General features: G+C 37.4%; 2 protein-coding genes across 2 annotated transcripts in view; both read left to right on the top strand.

The window, feature by feature from the left end:
• Positions 1-124: 124 nt before the first annotated feature.
• LOC114350971 (pre-mRNA-processing factor 17) lies at positions 125-10,679 on the top strand. The gene is made up of 11 exons (XM_028301977.1): positions 125-431; positions 547-817; positions 1,128-1,287; positions 1,464-1,579; positions 1,905-2,008; positions 2,639-2,746; positions 6,557-6,665; positions 7,177-7,331; positions 8,157-8,290; positions 9,225-9,336; positions 10,452-10,679. The coding sequence occupies exons 1-11, from the start codon at positions 258-260 to the stop codon at positions 10,677-10,679; spliced, it is 1,671 nt and encodes a 556-aa protein (XP_028157778.1). The 5' UTR covers positions 125-257.
• Positions 10,680-13,120: 2,441 nt separating this feature from the next.
• LOC114350970 (uncharacterized) overlaps positions 13,121-16,996 on the top strand; it is a 62,585-nt gene continuing 58,709 nt past the window's right edge. Inside the window, exon 1 of the mRNA XM_028301976.1 lies at positions 13,121-13,157. Within this exon, the coding sequence (XP_028157777.1) occupies positions 13,121-13,157 (37 nt within the window). The remainder of the gene's footprint in view (positions 13,158-16,996) is intronic.

Here is a 16,996-nt window from a genome sequence, read left to right as displayed (position 1 = left end):
TGGATGCAATAAAAACATTCAAATGGTTTCGTTCATTCATTCATCATTAAAATTGCCGAGAATGTCAACTATATTTATATGGCAACATCATTTCATAATACTCTGTGGAAAGATTTCTTATCTGTGATCAATTAAATGTCATTTTGACACATTATGATTTGTGTTTGGTTGGTGTGCGCTTTTATTAAAATTTAAAGAAATTAAGCTTATAATAAGATTAACCAACATAAATTGGACAAATTATATAACGGCACAACATGCTTAACATCCAGAATTACGGTAGCAGTTCAGAGGACGAAGGGGACAATGACTCAGAGATAGTTAAACAGCACAGCAATGAAAGTATGTTGACGCATTTAAAACCTGTTGATCCTAGTTTATCCGTAGCTAAAACGATGCAGGTTTGTGCTGCACCTGTGGTGATGCCCACTGTAAGTATTTCATCCCCTATACCAAGGTTAAATGGAGTCTGAATTATTGTAAACAAAGTCGGTTTAGATGTCTACCTATAGGTCCTTGCCCTTACTAATAACTTACTATTTACAGAATAATGACGATACAAGAGTGCTAGTACCTGCCAATCAGGAGTTAATGCACAACCCGAAGTATGAGGAACTCTATGCACCCACATTTGGTCCAGAGAATCCTTTTCAGACCCAACAGATGAAGGCAAATCGCAACATGTTGTCAGGCTTTGTGGAAAAGGCACATATCAGTGACTTTCAGTTTGAGAACCAGCGGAGAACATTCACAAGTTACGGTTATGCTGTGGATCCTTCTACTGACGGCGATGCTGGTCCAGCAGATGGCATTGTTGGTATGTGAAAACATAAATCAAGTTTCTATCAGCAGGAATCTATTCATCTATTGAGATATTAGAGGGTTATTGAGAAATTTCTGAATTTGCCTTCAAAGCAATTTTGACCAGAGGCTTTGGCTAATAGTCGTTTGTAATAATTACATAATTATGTACTTCTTAATTAATTATTCTGTCTAATGACTCTTAATAAGTGGATTTTTTTTCTATTTACAATAATTATGTTATAAATGATTGATATTTAATTTTGATTCTCATAGAGAACCAATTTATTACGATTTCAATGGTTTTTTACTAATAATATTTTCAGTGTCAGCAATGGTAGCACCACCACCTGAGTCCGAAGGCAAGTCAGTGTTTGAGACAATAAAGAAAAGGCCACTTGATAAGAAGAAACGGAACAAGAACGATAACCCTGAGGATGTCACTGGCTTCCTGGGACCTTGGGGAGGATATGTTGGAGAAAAAAGGTATTTGTCAATTAAATTTTTAGTATTTCTCATATTCCTTACCAAATAGATTCCTATAAAATCATACCAAATATACTTTTCATTCTCATTGGGAACATAGCCAGTTGCAATTTGCTCAAAAACTGTTTATTGATTTTAAAATTGGATAGAAACATTTCTTAATTTATTTATTTCAGGGTAATGAAACCAGAAGGGGACGAAGCGAAAGAATTAGAAGAAATATTAGCTAAAAGACAGAAGAAAGGCAAAGTGGAAGATGACAAGCCTTTGGAGGAGAAATCTATATTCCATTGTAAGTTAAATAATAAATGTCCACATAGTTATCTTTTTCTGAATCTGTTGCTATTCTGTTGACTTTATTTTTATAGTTTATATTGAAATGTTTATTGTTATTATTACTTGAGAACAATAAATATTCTTAGACACTTCATTATCCAGTCCCAAACTAAGCTAAGCTTGTAAAATGGGGTACCAGATTCAGAACAGATTCTAGATGTGTGCACTAACCTATAGTGGTTATGTCAGTTGTTTACAGAGGCTTCAGGGATGTGTTAACCTAAATTATGTATTTATGAACTTACATTATGTGTTAACACAATGTTCTGCTTTTGCCGCAGTGGACAAGGCGTGCGACTACCAGGGCCGCTCGTGGGTGGAGGCGCCGCGCAGTGAAACTCAGCTGCGGAGCGACACTCCACCAGACAAGTGCTTCCTACCTAAGGTAACTTATATTAAACAGTTATTTAATTTTTAGCATTAGGACTTGCATCTCAAACTAATTATAAACTAATGTATTATATCAGCTCTCGATCAAACTTCAACACATATGACGATCGGAGAAAAACCGACATGGGTCCGGTCGTATCGCATACCTACCGTATAATCAAACTGGTGTTGGCGATCCTCATACTGTGATCGGATCGGGCAAATGTGACATAGCAGGACACGGTTTTATTTTTGAAAGGATTTGATCATGACTATCTGCACCCTTGTATACTTGGGGACTCTTGTCAGGTAAACAGATTGGGAAAGGAATATTTAAGAACAGTACAAAGCACAATATCAATTTGGTTTATAATGTGTTTTAGTGAGATTTTGTAGGCCAATATTATGACTCCTCGTTTCAGCCGAAAGACGTCCACTGCTGGACAAAGGCCTCCCCCAGGATTTCCACAAAGACCGGTCCTGCGCCGCTCGCATCCAGGCACCTCCCGCGACACTCACCAGATCGTCGGTCCACCTAGTGGGAGGCCTGCCCACGCTACGTCTTCCGGCTCGTGGCTACCCAACATTAAGAATTTCTACATAATATGTATATTATACCTTCTACATGTTTGTTCGTCCGTTGCAGGCACACATCCACACGTGGAAGGGGCACACGAAAGGCATCGCGGCGGTGCGGTGGTTCCCCGCTACGGCGCATCTTATGCTCTCGGCTGGCATGGACTGTAGGGTCAAGGTAATGCTGCCGTTGAAGGGTACCAAACCAGATGCTCCATGACACCATTGCACCAATCTGTCGCCAAATCCGCTACCCATTGACGATGGAAAATAAATTGCACTTGGAAAACGTTGATGCAATAACCAGTCAATTGTAGGCTTAATAAAGCTGCGTATTTCAATAATACTTATGTATGATTATCTTAATAAAAAAGATTGTTCAACGGCCAAGTCACACAACATTAAATATAATAATAAAGAAATCGCAGTAAGGAACCATAGACTTGGCACGACTTTGTCTAGATTTCATTACTTTTTAGAGATAAACAGGCAGCTCCATCGAGACTTGGCTAATTTTTTACAGAATGTTTTTGGTGGGATTTCACTTCTTTTTGTAGAATGTGGCATAATTTTTTCTACGATATTAAACACAAATAAACTATTATTACAATCTGTTCACACTCAAGTTAATTGTATGCAATTTCATGCCAATGACAAGAATAAGCACAGTTAAACAACCAAGCCGCAGTGGCACTGCTAGTCTCAGCCCAACCCTTGCAATAAAACATTAATTCAACTCACCAAATATCACAGCTGATTCCTTTTGTATTGCATTTACACTCACCAAATATCACAGCTGATGCCTTTTGTATTGCATTACCTTCTGTCCAACTCCAAATTACTTATGTGGAGTACCCTTGCTCAGTGTTCAGCTTCACTCTGGTATTGTGCTTGACTGATTTGCTCACCACAGGGCCAACCCGCAGACAGATAAGTCACCACATCTAAAACTCAAGTCAAATCTAAAAATATGCACACACAACATGCTACAACCAGTAACCTTTTTATTAAACAGCTAATAAATAACCTCAAGATTAAAATCATTTTCACCATGCGAGAATAATTAACAATAATGGCTGGTACACAAGAATACCCTTCAAGTTAAATGTACCACATTCTATAACTTTTATGTAATATCATAATTGAATAAATTTTGGTGACCCACACTAATGTTCAATTTTAGTAATACAACCCAAATCAATACTGGCAGCAGAAATTAATTGATAAGTTGGAGAAATTCAATATTAACATTATCTTTACTTAAAATATAGCATCATGTAACATACAGTGTGAGTCACGTTAAAGTGTACATATGAAAATAGATGAAACTAGACCTATTTTTATCGAGGTCAAAATTTTTTTGAGATTTTTTTTCAATTTTTTATAGATTTTTTTTTCGTCCAATTACTTATTGTAAAGAAAACGTAATAACTTTAAAACTAAGCGGTATATCCTTATAAAATAAAAACAGTAATAATGCTTAATAACAGGCAATAATAAAAAAAAACATAAAATACACAAAAAATGCCATCAAATAATAAAAAATGACACTTTTTGAAAAAAATATGCTTTTAAATTCATGTTTTTTTGGTTATTTGATAAATTTATCCAAAAAATGCCCCTATAACAGGTGGTTTTTATTACTTTGTAATATTCTCTATCGTATTACCTTTGTAAAACCAAAAATCTCATGTCTCTATCTCTATCAAAACATTTGCTATCATCGTTTGAACAAAGGTCTGCCACAACATTATTCTCCGCTACAGGTAGAGACAATTTTAATTTTAACTAAAATGATTATTTTACTTCGAAATCTTTTGTTTTTAATTGAAATCTAACTTGTCCTTATCAAAATTACAAATGTAGAGCCATTTTCAGTTTCGTTGTTAACGAAGCGTTGAATGGCGCGCCCGGAGAGGCTTAGTTCAAACGATCATTGCAAACGTTGTGATAGGGATAGACCCATGCGATTTCTGGTTTTACGAAGGTAATACAATAGAGAATAATAAAAAGTAATAAAAACCACCGGTTACACGGACATTTTTTGGAGAAATTTATCAAATAACCAAAAAAACACGAATTTAAAAGCAGATTTTTTTCAAAAAGTGTCATTTTTGGCATTTTTTGTGTATTTTATGTATTTTTTTTAGTATCGCTTGTTATTTAACATTATTACCGTTTTTATTTTATCAGGATATACCGCTTAGTTTTAAAGTTATTACGTTTTCTTTACAATAAGTAATTGGAAGAAAAAAAATTCTAAAAAAAATTTAAAAAAAATCTCAAAAATTTTTTGACCTCTTTTTTGTCGATAAAAATAGGTCTAGTTTCATCTATTTTCATATGTGCACTTTAACGTGACTCACACTGTATTATTGTGTCTTGCATCTACAGTAATCAGGAGTACACAATAATTATGTTTCACAATAATTGAAGTATCAATCACTATAAGAATACCAAAAATCCACATGTTCAATGGTAAAACTGGCTGCTTTACTTAATTCCAATTAACTAAATGTATTAAGTTATCTCATCTTGTAGTATTTACTAACATCAAGAAAGAAACATCATGATACTAAAACTGATTTACACAGCACAGATCTTAGTTTCAATTTACTTTATTAAAACGAATTATTAATTCTTCTCCAAAATAATGCCAAGAGGTTACTCGGGCATGATCACCAAACTTATTTAATTTATCTGACCATATTCTATCTATTCTTTATTGATTTTAAATCTCAACAGGTTATTCTTCGCAGAATGCAAACATGAACAAATGAACACCGTTCAATTGAATTTCATTTACTAAAATAGTTTATTAGGCATTGCAATTAAAGTGAGCACATACCACAGCTTTCACACACATTCCTGGCATTAAATAACAAGTGCCACGCCATCTAGCGATGAGCGGTACAGGCGAACACCACGGTTGCCGGTGTGGCGCTAGTAGTATTGATTGTGAATGTGGTGTTACTCCAGATCTTCGATTTTCCTAGTTTTTATAGTTTTCCCTTTATGTAGTCATTAAACCCTAACTCTGTACCAAATTTCAGCTCTCTGAGTTAATGGGAAGTACTAGTTCTATTTTGATGATCATCAGTGAGTGAGTGTCGTAAATGCGAAACTTTGCTTTCGCTTAACTTCGGAACTAAATGACATACAAACTTGAAATTTTGGATTTTAAGTATGTGATTATAGCTTACTAGATGACAAAAATTTCTGCGTTCTGGTCTTATCCAGAGGTTCTCAAATAGAGGCCTGAAAATGCGGCGAAATGGTTCCAGTAAAGATGGTACGGCAGTGTTTGCTTCGCGCTCGACTTGGCGGGGGCACTGCCGTGCCCCCAGATCAAAACTAGCTTTCCGCCCGCGGCTTCGCTCGTGTGGAATTTTGTCTGTCACAGAAAAACTTTATCGCGCGCGTCCCTGTTTGAAAAAACCGGGACAAAAACTATCCTATGTCCTTCCCCGGGACTCGAACTATCTCTATGCCAAACTAACTCGAACTATTTCATCAAAATCGGTTCAGTGGTTTAGGCGTGAAAGAGAGACAGACAGACAGAGTTACTTTCGCATTTATAATAATAATATTAGTATCGATGATCCCACCGTATACTTACACATTTTCGTCTTATTTACCTTTAAATAGGGCAGATGAAGTTTTTCCTTTTTGCATTCGAAATTAATTTCAATTATGCTCAAAAAACAAAGTTAAGGGTAAACTTCTAATCGTTTTGCGTCTACTTTTCGTCCTTTATGACATAAAATATGGCACACCTGATTTCTACCTTTTTGACGGACACCTGTCGTTTAAAAATATGTTTCTTTGCTATACACAGGAGTGGGAATTACGAGGGGTAAGATTAGTCCCGTTAAGAGGCGGATAACCTTCGATCCCAAGATTTGTATGGAGAGTCGCAATACATCCCGACTCACAAAACTTCCCATATTAGAAAAAGATTTTTACAAAGTTTTATTGTTATTTTCAGATCTGGGAAGTTTACGGCGACAGGCGTTGTATTCGCACATACTTCGGGCACCGGCAGGCTGTTAGAGATGTTAACTTCAATAATGCAGGCAATCAGTTCCTTTCAGCTGGTATGTGAACGTTTACATTTTAAAATATTAGTACAGGTCAAATTATTACCTGATGAAAAATAACCAACAATAATCATTATAAATTGTAAAACTTTGCTTTAGTTTGCATAGGTAGCCTATGGTTATTGGTGTAGAACTGCAGACCGATTCAAGGTTTTTAAAAAGTTTGGTAATAAATAATTTTTCAGTTAGCAATTTCCATTGCAATACAAACAGGGCCGTCTTTAACCTACTAGGGGCCCTGGGCACTTAAGGATCAAGGGGGACCCATATCATCTGGAAAAAGGTCTTTTGAGTAGACAGGGGCCCTCTCGGTCGCGGGGCCCTGGGCACGTGCCCAAAGTGCCCAATGGGAAAGAGGGGCCTGCATACAAAATCTACGAGGGCCGAGTTTTGACAGCTGAAAAGATTGTCTATTGACTAAGAAGTCCATTACCTTGGAATTATTCGTTACATTTAACTACTCAACTGCCATCTATTTTCTTTTAATAACAATTTTATTTTATTCCAGCGTACGACCGCTACATCAAGCTGTGGGACACGGAGACTGGTGAATGCGTGTCGCGGTTCACGTCACGTAAAGTCCCGTATTGCGTCAAGTTTAACCCCGACGCGGACAAACAACATCTCTTTGTAGCCGGCACATCAGACAAAAAGATCATTTGTGTGAGTCATCATCAATTTATCATCATAATTGTCATCAGGACTAAAATCCGGTCGTCGAGCAGATAGAATTTCGTCCAATGACCCCAAGCTACCCATCCTTAACGCTCGCGTGCAATTATGTTGCTGTCGCGCTCGCACACTCACTCTATCTGCTCGGCGACCGGACTTTAGGATGCGCGCTATTATAGAGTTTTGTCGATGATGTCAGACTACAAATGTATGGGCTTATCGTCTAGCGTCGATAAAACGATATAATGGCGCGTATCTTAGGTTAACAGGTCATAAAGCCGTGAGAAGTTTGACCCCGACGCGGATAAGCAACATCTCTTTGTGACCGGCACCTCAGACAAGAAGAGTTTACAATCATGAGGTCATTTTGTCTCCACTGCAAAAGCAGGACTTTCTAATTTATCAAAGGCAAATATAAGATTTGGTCTACACTCCTCAGACTGGGGGACCACAGACGGGTTTGAGAGGCCTGTTGTTCGAATATTTTATTATTCCTTTGTTACCTCTTATAACGTCCACGGCATAGGAATGTCATACTATCATCCATTAGATTATTGCTCTATTAAACAAATAATTCTAACAAAAAAGATATAACTACGGCTAAAGTACGAACCGTTCGTCGGTATGACAGGCAGAGGATAGGTGAAAGCGGGCTAACATGCTTTGTAGCACTTCTAAGAGGGGCCTTTACGTCCACCAGTAATGGACTGTCATTGGCTAAAATGATGATGTCTGCCTGAATTCAAGTAGACGATAACGGGCATAGTTAGAATAATTATTTTGTTCAGTAAGGTATTTTAACTTTTTTTTTAACAGTGGGACAGCAGAAGCGGCGAAATAGTGCAAGAATACGACAGACATTTAGGCGCCGTCAACACAATCACCTTCGTCGACGAAAACAGAAGATTTGTCACCACCTCCGACGACAAGAGTTTGAGAGTATGGGAATGGTAAGTTGAGAAAATCAAAAATTAATTGAGAGATAATCTAGTAAAGTTTTTAAAATATACTTTTTACTGTTAAGTTTGTATGTATAAGTAGTGTTAGTGTAACTGGGTTGGGCACTTGTCCAACTGTACTTTTGGTTTGAAACACACAAAATAATCAAAATATGTGCTCATTATCCACTGCGGTAATAGTACTCAACGTTCGAATAATCCTACTATATATATTATAAATCCGAAACGTTGGATGTCTGGATGGTTGTGTGTTACTTTTTCACGTAAAAACTACTGAACGGATTTTGATGAAAGTGTACCGTATTATTGTTTATAACCCAGAATAACATATAGGCTATAATTTATGACGATATGTGTGTGACAAACTAAATTTCACGCGGGTATAGCCGCGGGCTAAAGTTAGTCTTTAGTACTACGCAAGCAATGTACACTGTTTACATTATGACGTCGCTGCTGTCATCATTGTTACGAGCAATGTGTTCTGTTTTTGGGCATATTGCTGCGGCACTGGCCCCGCCCCCTTTTCACATCTCCCTTTAGTTCTGAGGTTCCCTAACTTATTTGAGACGCGTCCCCTTTCGACCATACAAAAAATGAAGGCTATCGTTTTTATACTTAACAGTTGGCACCCCTGGCGATTGACAGGACCTTACTCTACAGTGGCGCCATCTTGATGAGTGCAAATGCGATAGTCCTCCTACCACTTTAGCGCTCACCAGTTGGGTGCCGCTGTCTTCGCTACTAGTAAGTGACAAGACCTTACTCTACAGTGGCGCTAACTGGTGAGCGCTAAAACGATAGCCCTCATTGCGCGCGAGCGATAAGGATGGGTAGCTAGGGGTCATTGGACAAAATTCTACGTGCTCACAGACCAGACTAGAAGGTGACATCTGTGTTTATACAATGTGTATTTGTGACTTGTTAGGGACATCCCGGTAGACATGAAGTACATCGCGGAGCCGTCGATGCACTCGCTGCCGGCCGTCACCGCCGCGCCCAACGGCAAGTGGCTCGCCTGCCAGAGCATGGACAACAAGGTACCATCATCATTATCATCATCTCAGTCACAGGACGTCCACTGCTGAACATAGGCCTCCCCCAATGATTTCCACATCGCCCGGTTGATATACAGGGTGTTAGGTAAATGGGTATATGAGCCGACACTAGCCCATGTTAACATATGCATATAAATGGTATGGTGAACTCAGAAATTTATTATCATAATTTTAATTTTATTAATTTTCAAACAAAATAAAATTTATAAAATCAGATTTGTATGAAAATTAAAATAATTAAAATGATGATATCAATTTTCTGAGTTCACCATACCATTTATATGCATATGTTAACATGGGCTAGTGTCGGCTCATATACCCATTTACCTAACACCCTGTATATCGTACTTTCATCCACGAAGACGCGCTCCACCAATGTTTGGTCTCGGTCGCGCGGGGTGCGGGGAGTTTGCTCCGAGCAATCCATTATTGTAGTGTGCGTGTGCACTCATAGATGATTTAGCGTGTACCGATACTCCGACACCGACCGACACTCAAACATTAGCAGAAGAATTGTGCGGCGCGTCTTCGTAGATGAAACGATCTATGTATAGCGGCCTGCATCCAGCGCCTTCCTGCTATCTTCATGAGATCGTCGGTACACCTTGTAGGTGGACGTCGCACGCTGCGTTTTCCGGTACGTGTACGGTTATTTGTCATCAATTTCTTAGACTGTGGTCTCCTATAAAACCCGTAGGCCGCGTCACAATGCTTACTATAGAAATGTGGTCTCCTTCAAATGTTGACGTTGGCGTATGGAAGCCATACATTTCTAAAGAAGCATCGTGACACGGTCTATGACGTTTATAGAAGACCAGAACGAGAAACAAACCATTTTAAGAGCTTAAAGTCTAACAACGGGTGAATCGATTTGAATGTGCTTTTTTACACCATCATCATTTCAGCCACAGGACGTCCATTGCTGAACATAGGCCTCCCCCAATGACTTCCACATCGCACGGTTGGTAGCGGCCTGCATCCAGCGCCTTCCTGCTACCTTTATCAGGTCGTCGGTCCACCTTGTGGGTGGACGTCCCACGCTGCGTTTTCCGTTTTCCTTTTTTACATGGCATGAATTAATGAACTGTTCCTACTAGGTGGTGGTGTTCAGTGCTCTAAACCGCTTCAAGGCGAACCGCAAGAAGGTGTTTACAGGACACATGGTAGCGGGCTACGCCTGCTCCGTCGACTTCTCGCCAGATATGAGGTTAGTTGACACCGTTTATTATTGTGAATTGTTCTTTTATATAGCAGACTTGGCTATTGAGAATCACGATTTTGCCAATGTAAATCACTTAAGATACAACCACACCAACGCGTGCTGATCGCCATCGCCGGCGCGACCAATGACAGGTCGCGCGACTCATGACAGTTCACGCGACTCATGACAGTTCACGCGACTCATGACAGTTCACGCGACCTGTCACTGGCCTTTGATCGCGCCGGCGATGGCGATCTGCACGCGTTGGTGTGGTTGAAGCATTAGGTCGTATGTGTGGTTAAACGATTCTGAAACGTCAAGTGGCAAAAATCGGAACTAATAACTGAGTTTGTTCCGGCGTTTCTTCTCAGCACTTGCCATATTATGACGTTTGTCTCGAAGCGCTGGTAGGGCCCAAAAGATAAGGAGACATGTAAAGTGCCCCATAAGGGCTACCTTTTCTTTTTTATTAATTTCTATATTTTGACGTTCATAAGTGCCACTTATGGTCTAAACTGAATAAATATTTTTGATTTTGATTGATAGTAGCGCCCTCTTGTCAATGTTGCTGGGACACTTCATAGTTGGACAATATGTAATTTGAATAGCATTCTGTTTCTTTTTTTATGGCAGACTTGGCTATTGAGAACCACGTTTCTTCCAATTCTTCCAAAAAACACTTATTGGGTCGTCTAAAATATGCTGAACCACTGAAAGAAGTGTGCTGCTAAAATTATTATTCACTCACTCACTCGCGACATACCGTGACGTCAAACAGTTCGTTCGCTACCGGTACCAACTGGTTTTCTGTTTATTATTCGCGAAATTATTCAAAATTATTCTGATACAACATTCGGCGCGCTTTCGCGATTGCTGACCTGCTTTGGATGTTTTAAGTGAAGATATAAGAAAACGCATTTACTGTAACTTTCATATTGGGAGGTCCTAGAGTTCTGTTTTAGGGTATTAAAATTGTTTTTTTTTATCCACAACGAGGAAACTTGGAAGGCGAAAGCGAGCTTCACCCGGAATCCTCAAACACGGAGGAACTGGCTATCTTATCTTTAACTGCCGGAACACAACAATGCTGTTAACATTGAAGTTTAGCCAGTACCTAGTATGTAATTGTATGTAAATTCCACTTAGCTTTAAAGAACTAACAAAGCAAGGCGTTTACTTGGGGTAACTAACCCTGGGTTGCACCATTTTACCTTAACTTTAACAAAACGTCAAAAGTCTGTCAAACAACATACAAAAACAGTTAAAGTTACGGTTAAAGTAAAGGTTGTTGTCAGCTATATCAATGGGGCTAGCAATCTCACAAAACCTGTTGTTATATGCATAAACCGTTTTCCCCTTACCCTTAACCATCATATTATAAGTGGGCAAATAATGTTTTGTTGAATCACGTATACAGGGTGTTAGGTAAATGGGTATATGAGCCGACACTAGCCCTTGTTAACACATTATGCATATAAATGGTATGGTGAAGTCAGTATCATCATTTTAATTCCTTAAATATTCATACAAAATAAAATTTATAAAATCAGATTTGTATGAAAATTAAAATAATTAAATAAAATGATGATATCAATTTTCTGACTTCACCATACCATTTATATACATATTTTAACATGGGCTAGTGTCGGCTCATATACCCATTTACCTAACACCCTGTATAACTTTTGACGAAATAACTTGACCTTTGTAAACTGGTTTATAATGCAAGTCATGTATGATGGACATGCATTTACATGGTTGCTGAGTCACTGTTACAATTAAGTTCTTATGTTTACTTATTCGTAAAAACAATGAGTTAGCGTTAATATCACATTATCTAAACAGAGAGATAACTAGTTTTGTTTTGGAGTATTTTAAACACATTTGGTTCTAATTTTAAGCCAGGCAATTCTTTCAACTTAATTTTAATATCGAATGTGCATTCTTCTGGGTTCTTGTGTATAGTCCAACAGCGTCGGACTGGCCATACAGTCGGGGTGGTATTTGCCAGCCGGGCCCCAGCCTGCGCGGGCCCCCCACGGCCTGGGTTGCGGGACTTGCGGGGCCTCTGTGCTACGGTTGCCCGCGTGCATGTCTCGGAAACTATGCGTCGTACAAAAAAATTGTACAGTCATACTAATTTGTAGAAAATTACTTTGCCTACAAATATGTTAATATAAATTTTTGCCTTAAATTAAAGATTGAAGAAGTTTTAAGCAAAAAAAAATCCTTTTTGCTTATGTATAACTTCTCTAATTTAATTTATGACAAAAAGTTATGTAAACACAGGGCATTCTTTAACCTACTAGGGGCCCTGGGCACTTACGGATCAAGGGGGCCCTTGTCATCTAGAAGAAGGTATTTTGAGACGGACAGACGGGGGCCCCCTCCGTCGCGGGGCCCTGAGCACGTGCCTAAAGTGCCCAGTGGGAAAGAGGGCTTTGACCATTTATGTTTCTTTCATGATGCCCTGGCCTTCATTGGTTGGATTTTTGGCAGTCAAGCAGTAGATACTCACATATAATCCTGAACTATAGAACAAAGCTACAATACCGAACGGTGAAGATGTCAGACTGGCCGACTCGGGATCCAAGGAACACTGGTTTGAACCCCGCCGCTGGACTATTGTGGGGAAACCACTCGTCACAAAAACATAAAATTGATAAAATTGCGTTCTCTAATAAATGCAATACTCGGAAAATTGCCAGAAAATGATGGAAGTTTTATTTTGCTTTTTTTATGTAATTACAGTGTTTAATTATCACAATTTCATTCACGCAAGTGACTTGTGAGAGACGATTTTCAGCATTAAAGCGCATTAAAACGAGACTTCGTTTTCTACTGGGGCAAGAACTGTTAGATTCGTTAATTATACAGTGTGAGTCACGATAAAGTGTACATATGAAATTAGGTGAAACTAGACCTATTTTTATCGACAAAAAAGAGGTCAAAATTTTTTTGAGATTTTTATTCAATTTTTTATATAATTTTTTTTCTTAAAANAAAAGACAATGCCGGAAATTGGCGTCTTTTTATTTTCGCGCGGCCATCGACCAAACCTTGTTTTTTGATTACAAAATAGTGTAATAAACCAAACTTAGTATGACATGTATACCTCTAAACTCAGTCTGAACTGAGTTACGAGCATCAGAAGTTTGATGATTTTCATACTAGATTTGCTGTTTGAGCGCAAGTTTTGTAAGAAATTGCAACAAAATAATGACATTGTATGTGTAAACAAACAATACCATCCATTAAAGGCTCCAGACATCAGTATGCAGCAGAATCAGCGCAATAAAAAAATAGCGCAATATTTTGTTGCAATTTCTTACAAAACTTGCGCGCAAAAAGCAAATCTAGTATGAAAATAATTAATCTTCTAATGCTCGTAACTCAGTTCAGACTGAGTTTAGAGGTATACATGCCATAGTAAGTTTGGTTTATTACACTATTTTGTAATCACAAAACAAAGTTTGGTCGATGGCCGCGCGAAAAAAAAAAGACGCCACCTTCCATACAAAATCTGGCATTGCCATTTGGCATGCAGGTACCTCAGTAAACTTAAAGCTTAGTTACAACAGGATATTGCAAAATTCCCACGGGAACGGGAGTTTAGCGGGAAAAAACATTTGTATGAAAAAATCTGAACCGCGTAAGATAGATGAAGGGGGGGTAAAACGAGATCCACGCGTACGAAGTCGCGGGCGGCCGCTAGTTTTAACTAAAATGCTTATTTTACTTCGAAATCTTTGTTTTTTATTTGAAATCTAACTTGTCTTTATCAAAATTACAAATCTAGAGCTTTTCAGTTTCGTTGTTAACGAAGCGTTGAATGGCGCGCCCGGAGAGGCTTAGTTCAAACGATCATAGCAAATGTTGTGATAAGGATAGAGACATGCGATTTTTGGTTTTACAAAGGTAATACGATAGAGAATAATGCAAAGTAATAAAAACCACCTGTTATAGGGGCTTTTTTTGGAGAAATTTATCAAATAACCAAAAATACACGAATTTAAAAGCAGATTTTTTTCAAAAAGTATCATTTTTTATTATTTGTTGGCATTTTCTGAGTATTTTATGTATTTTTTTAGTATCGTCTGTTATTTAGCATTATTACTGTTTTTTAGGATATACCTCTTAGTTTAAAAGTTATTACGTTTTCTTTACAATAGGTAAGTAATTGGAAGAAAAAAAAATCCTTAAATTTTTTTAAAAAAATCTCAAAAAAATTTTGACCTGTTTTTTGTCGATAAAAATAGATCTAGTTCACCTAATTTCATATGTGCACTTTATCGTAACTCACACTGTATTAAATACAGAATCGGATCTAATCAAGGATTACGAAAACAGCAGCTTTTACGATCGAGTCATTAACAGCTTAGCTGAAAGTTCTCCTGTTTTAAAAAAAATTTTGATTGGCTAGCTTTATATTATTATTTGTTATTAGTAAATACCTACTTATTATTTTACTTTATTTTAGTATTGTAATAATTTTTTTACAGTTTGTTTATCTCAATTTGTGTATCTCAGTATTTTTCGATAGTATCCCATCACCATGATCTAGTCTCGGGCCTCGGGATTGCTATCAGCCACCCGGGCCCTTCCGGCCCATACCGACCCTGAGTCCAATAAATCGAATCACAAATACGATAATGTAACTAAATAAATACTGAATACTCAACAATTTATTGCAATACCATATTTACATGCGAATATTACAAAATGAGAACAAATGTCATTTTAACTAAGCTAATATAGCAACAGCTGCCAAGCTAAGCTCTAACTTGGAATAAACGTGTTTATTTTAGACTTGTGCACACAATTTCTGAATACATTATATTCCGTTTAGATCATGTGATACTAGTACAGCATTCACCGGACGTTCAACTTTGTCCTCTTTGATCTGTGATAATAATGACGTTATACCACATTATTACATACAATTTAGACATTATACAGGTGGCTAACTTTTACTTGCTAGGGTTGTCTGTCATCCATCCAAAGTGCAAAAATAACGGGTTTATAAATTGTAGTTCGTTTTATTTGATTACAATCAAGAAACAAAATAGATCCAGTTAAATTCCAAAACTAGGAAAACTTTTGGTTGAATGTTATCATAATTATTTAGCTTTTTTTGTATGAATGTTTCTAAAAGTGAACACTAATGACTTGGGGGTTAAATTAAACGACGAACAGTCGTAGTTACATAATAATTTATTTCGTGGTCAATTAGTTCCATATAAAGAAACTAAACGAAAGTTGGTAAACACAAACTAAGCGGTAATTTTGGCTGTCTATTGATAGCTTGCGCGGCCTTAAGAAGTCACAAGTCTATTTTAATATTCACCAATGGACACTGATAATTTTGCAAGCAAAAGTCGAATAACATAAACATTAAATTGTCTATGATTTGATTGAGTATTACTTATCTTTGATTGCAGTGAAAAATATTAAACGCACAGAAAATTTCTGTTTGAGTCGTAACATACTTTATTTAGCTCTACAATAAAATTTATTATTCTTTACTAGTTTTCCGCCCGCGGCTTTGCTCGCATGGATTTTTTTATGTCACAAAAACTTTATCGCGCGCGTCCTTGTTTCAAAAACTGGGATAAAAACTATCCTATGTCCTTTCCCGGGACTCAAACTATCTCTATGCCTAAATTCATCAAAATAAGTTCAGTGGTTTAGGCGTAAAAGCGAGACAGACAGACAGACAGAAAGAGTTACTTTCGCATTTATAATATTAGTTTAGTACCTATAGATTCACCTGGTTGGCTTCAATATTTACTAATTGATTTGCCAATTTTATATCCAGTTTTAATTTCATAAATAAGTTTAGTATTTCATTTCATTAGACAATATTTATTAGATTCTTTGTAATATTTATATTGTATTGATTTGACATCTATGTATATATATAAAAGAAAGTCGTGTTAGTTACTTCGCTTATAACTCAAGAACGGCTGAACCGATTTAGCTGAAAATTGTCAGGGAGGTAGTTTAGAGCCAGGAGAAGGACATAGGATACTTTTTATCCCATTCGAAACAAAAAAAAAGTCTGCTTATTTATTGCCATTAAGGCGGAACAAAGTTCGCCGGGTCAGCTAGTTGTAAATAAAAATAACGACCATTCGATAACAATAACCGGATTTATCTAAGTCAAGTAGGTATTCACGCAAGTACTTACTGATAACTGTTTAGTAATGTACTGATTGGCATTCAGCCATCAGGATATGTTAATGAAGTGGAATTTTTACAATTCGTATTGGAATTTTTAAATTACGTTAGAATACAAGATTGATTAACACGGGTTCATCTAGTGTCTAAGTAGCTCAGTGGAAGTGGAAGAGCAGTCGCCCGGCAAACGGAAGGTCGTGGGTTCAATTCCCGCCTTAGGCAGTTCGATTTTTTCAAGTTATTTAAAATTTTCAAATTAGT

The sequence above is a fragment of the Ostrinia furnacalis genome, unplaced genomic scaffold (genome assembly GCF_004193835.3).
Source record: "Ostrinia furnacalis isolate ACB-3 unplaced genomic scaffold, ASM419383v2 OfSCF1042, whole genome shotgun sequence".
Taxonomy (NCBI): domain Eukaryota; kingdom Metazoa; phylum Arthropoda; class Insecta; order Lepidoptera; family Crambidae; genus Ostrinia; species Ostrinia furnacalis.
Note: the sequence above shows the minus strand (reverse complement) of the source record. Positions and strands in the feature narration are given on the sequence as shown.

Coding starts and splice junctions, on each gene's coding strand:
- LOC114350971 (XM_028301977.1), top strand. CDS start 258: ATGCTTAACATCCAGAATTACGGTAGCAGTTCAGAGGACGAAGGGGAC. Junction 818..1,127: donor TCCAGCAGATGGCATTGTTG/GTATGTGAAAAC, acceptor TAATATTTTCAG/TGTCAGCAATGGTAGCACCA. Junction 9,337..10,451: donor GCCAGAGCATGGACAACAAG/GTACCATCATCA, acceptor TGTTCCTACTAG/GTGGTGGTGTTCAGTGCTCT.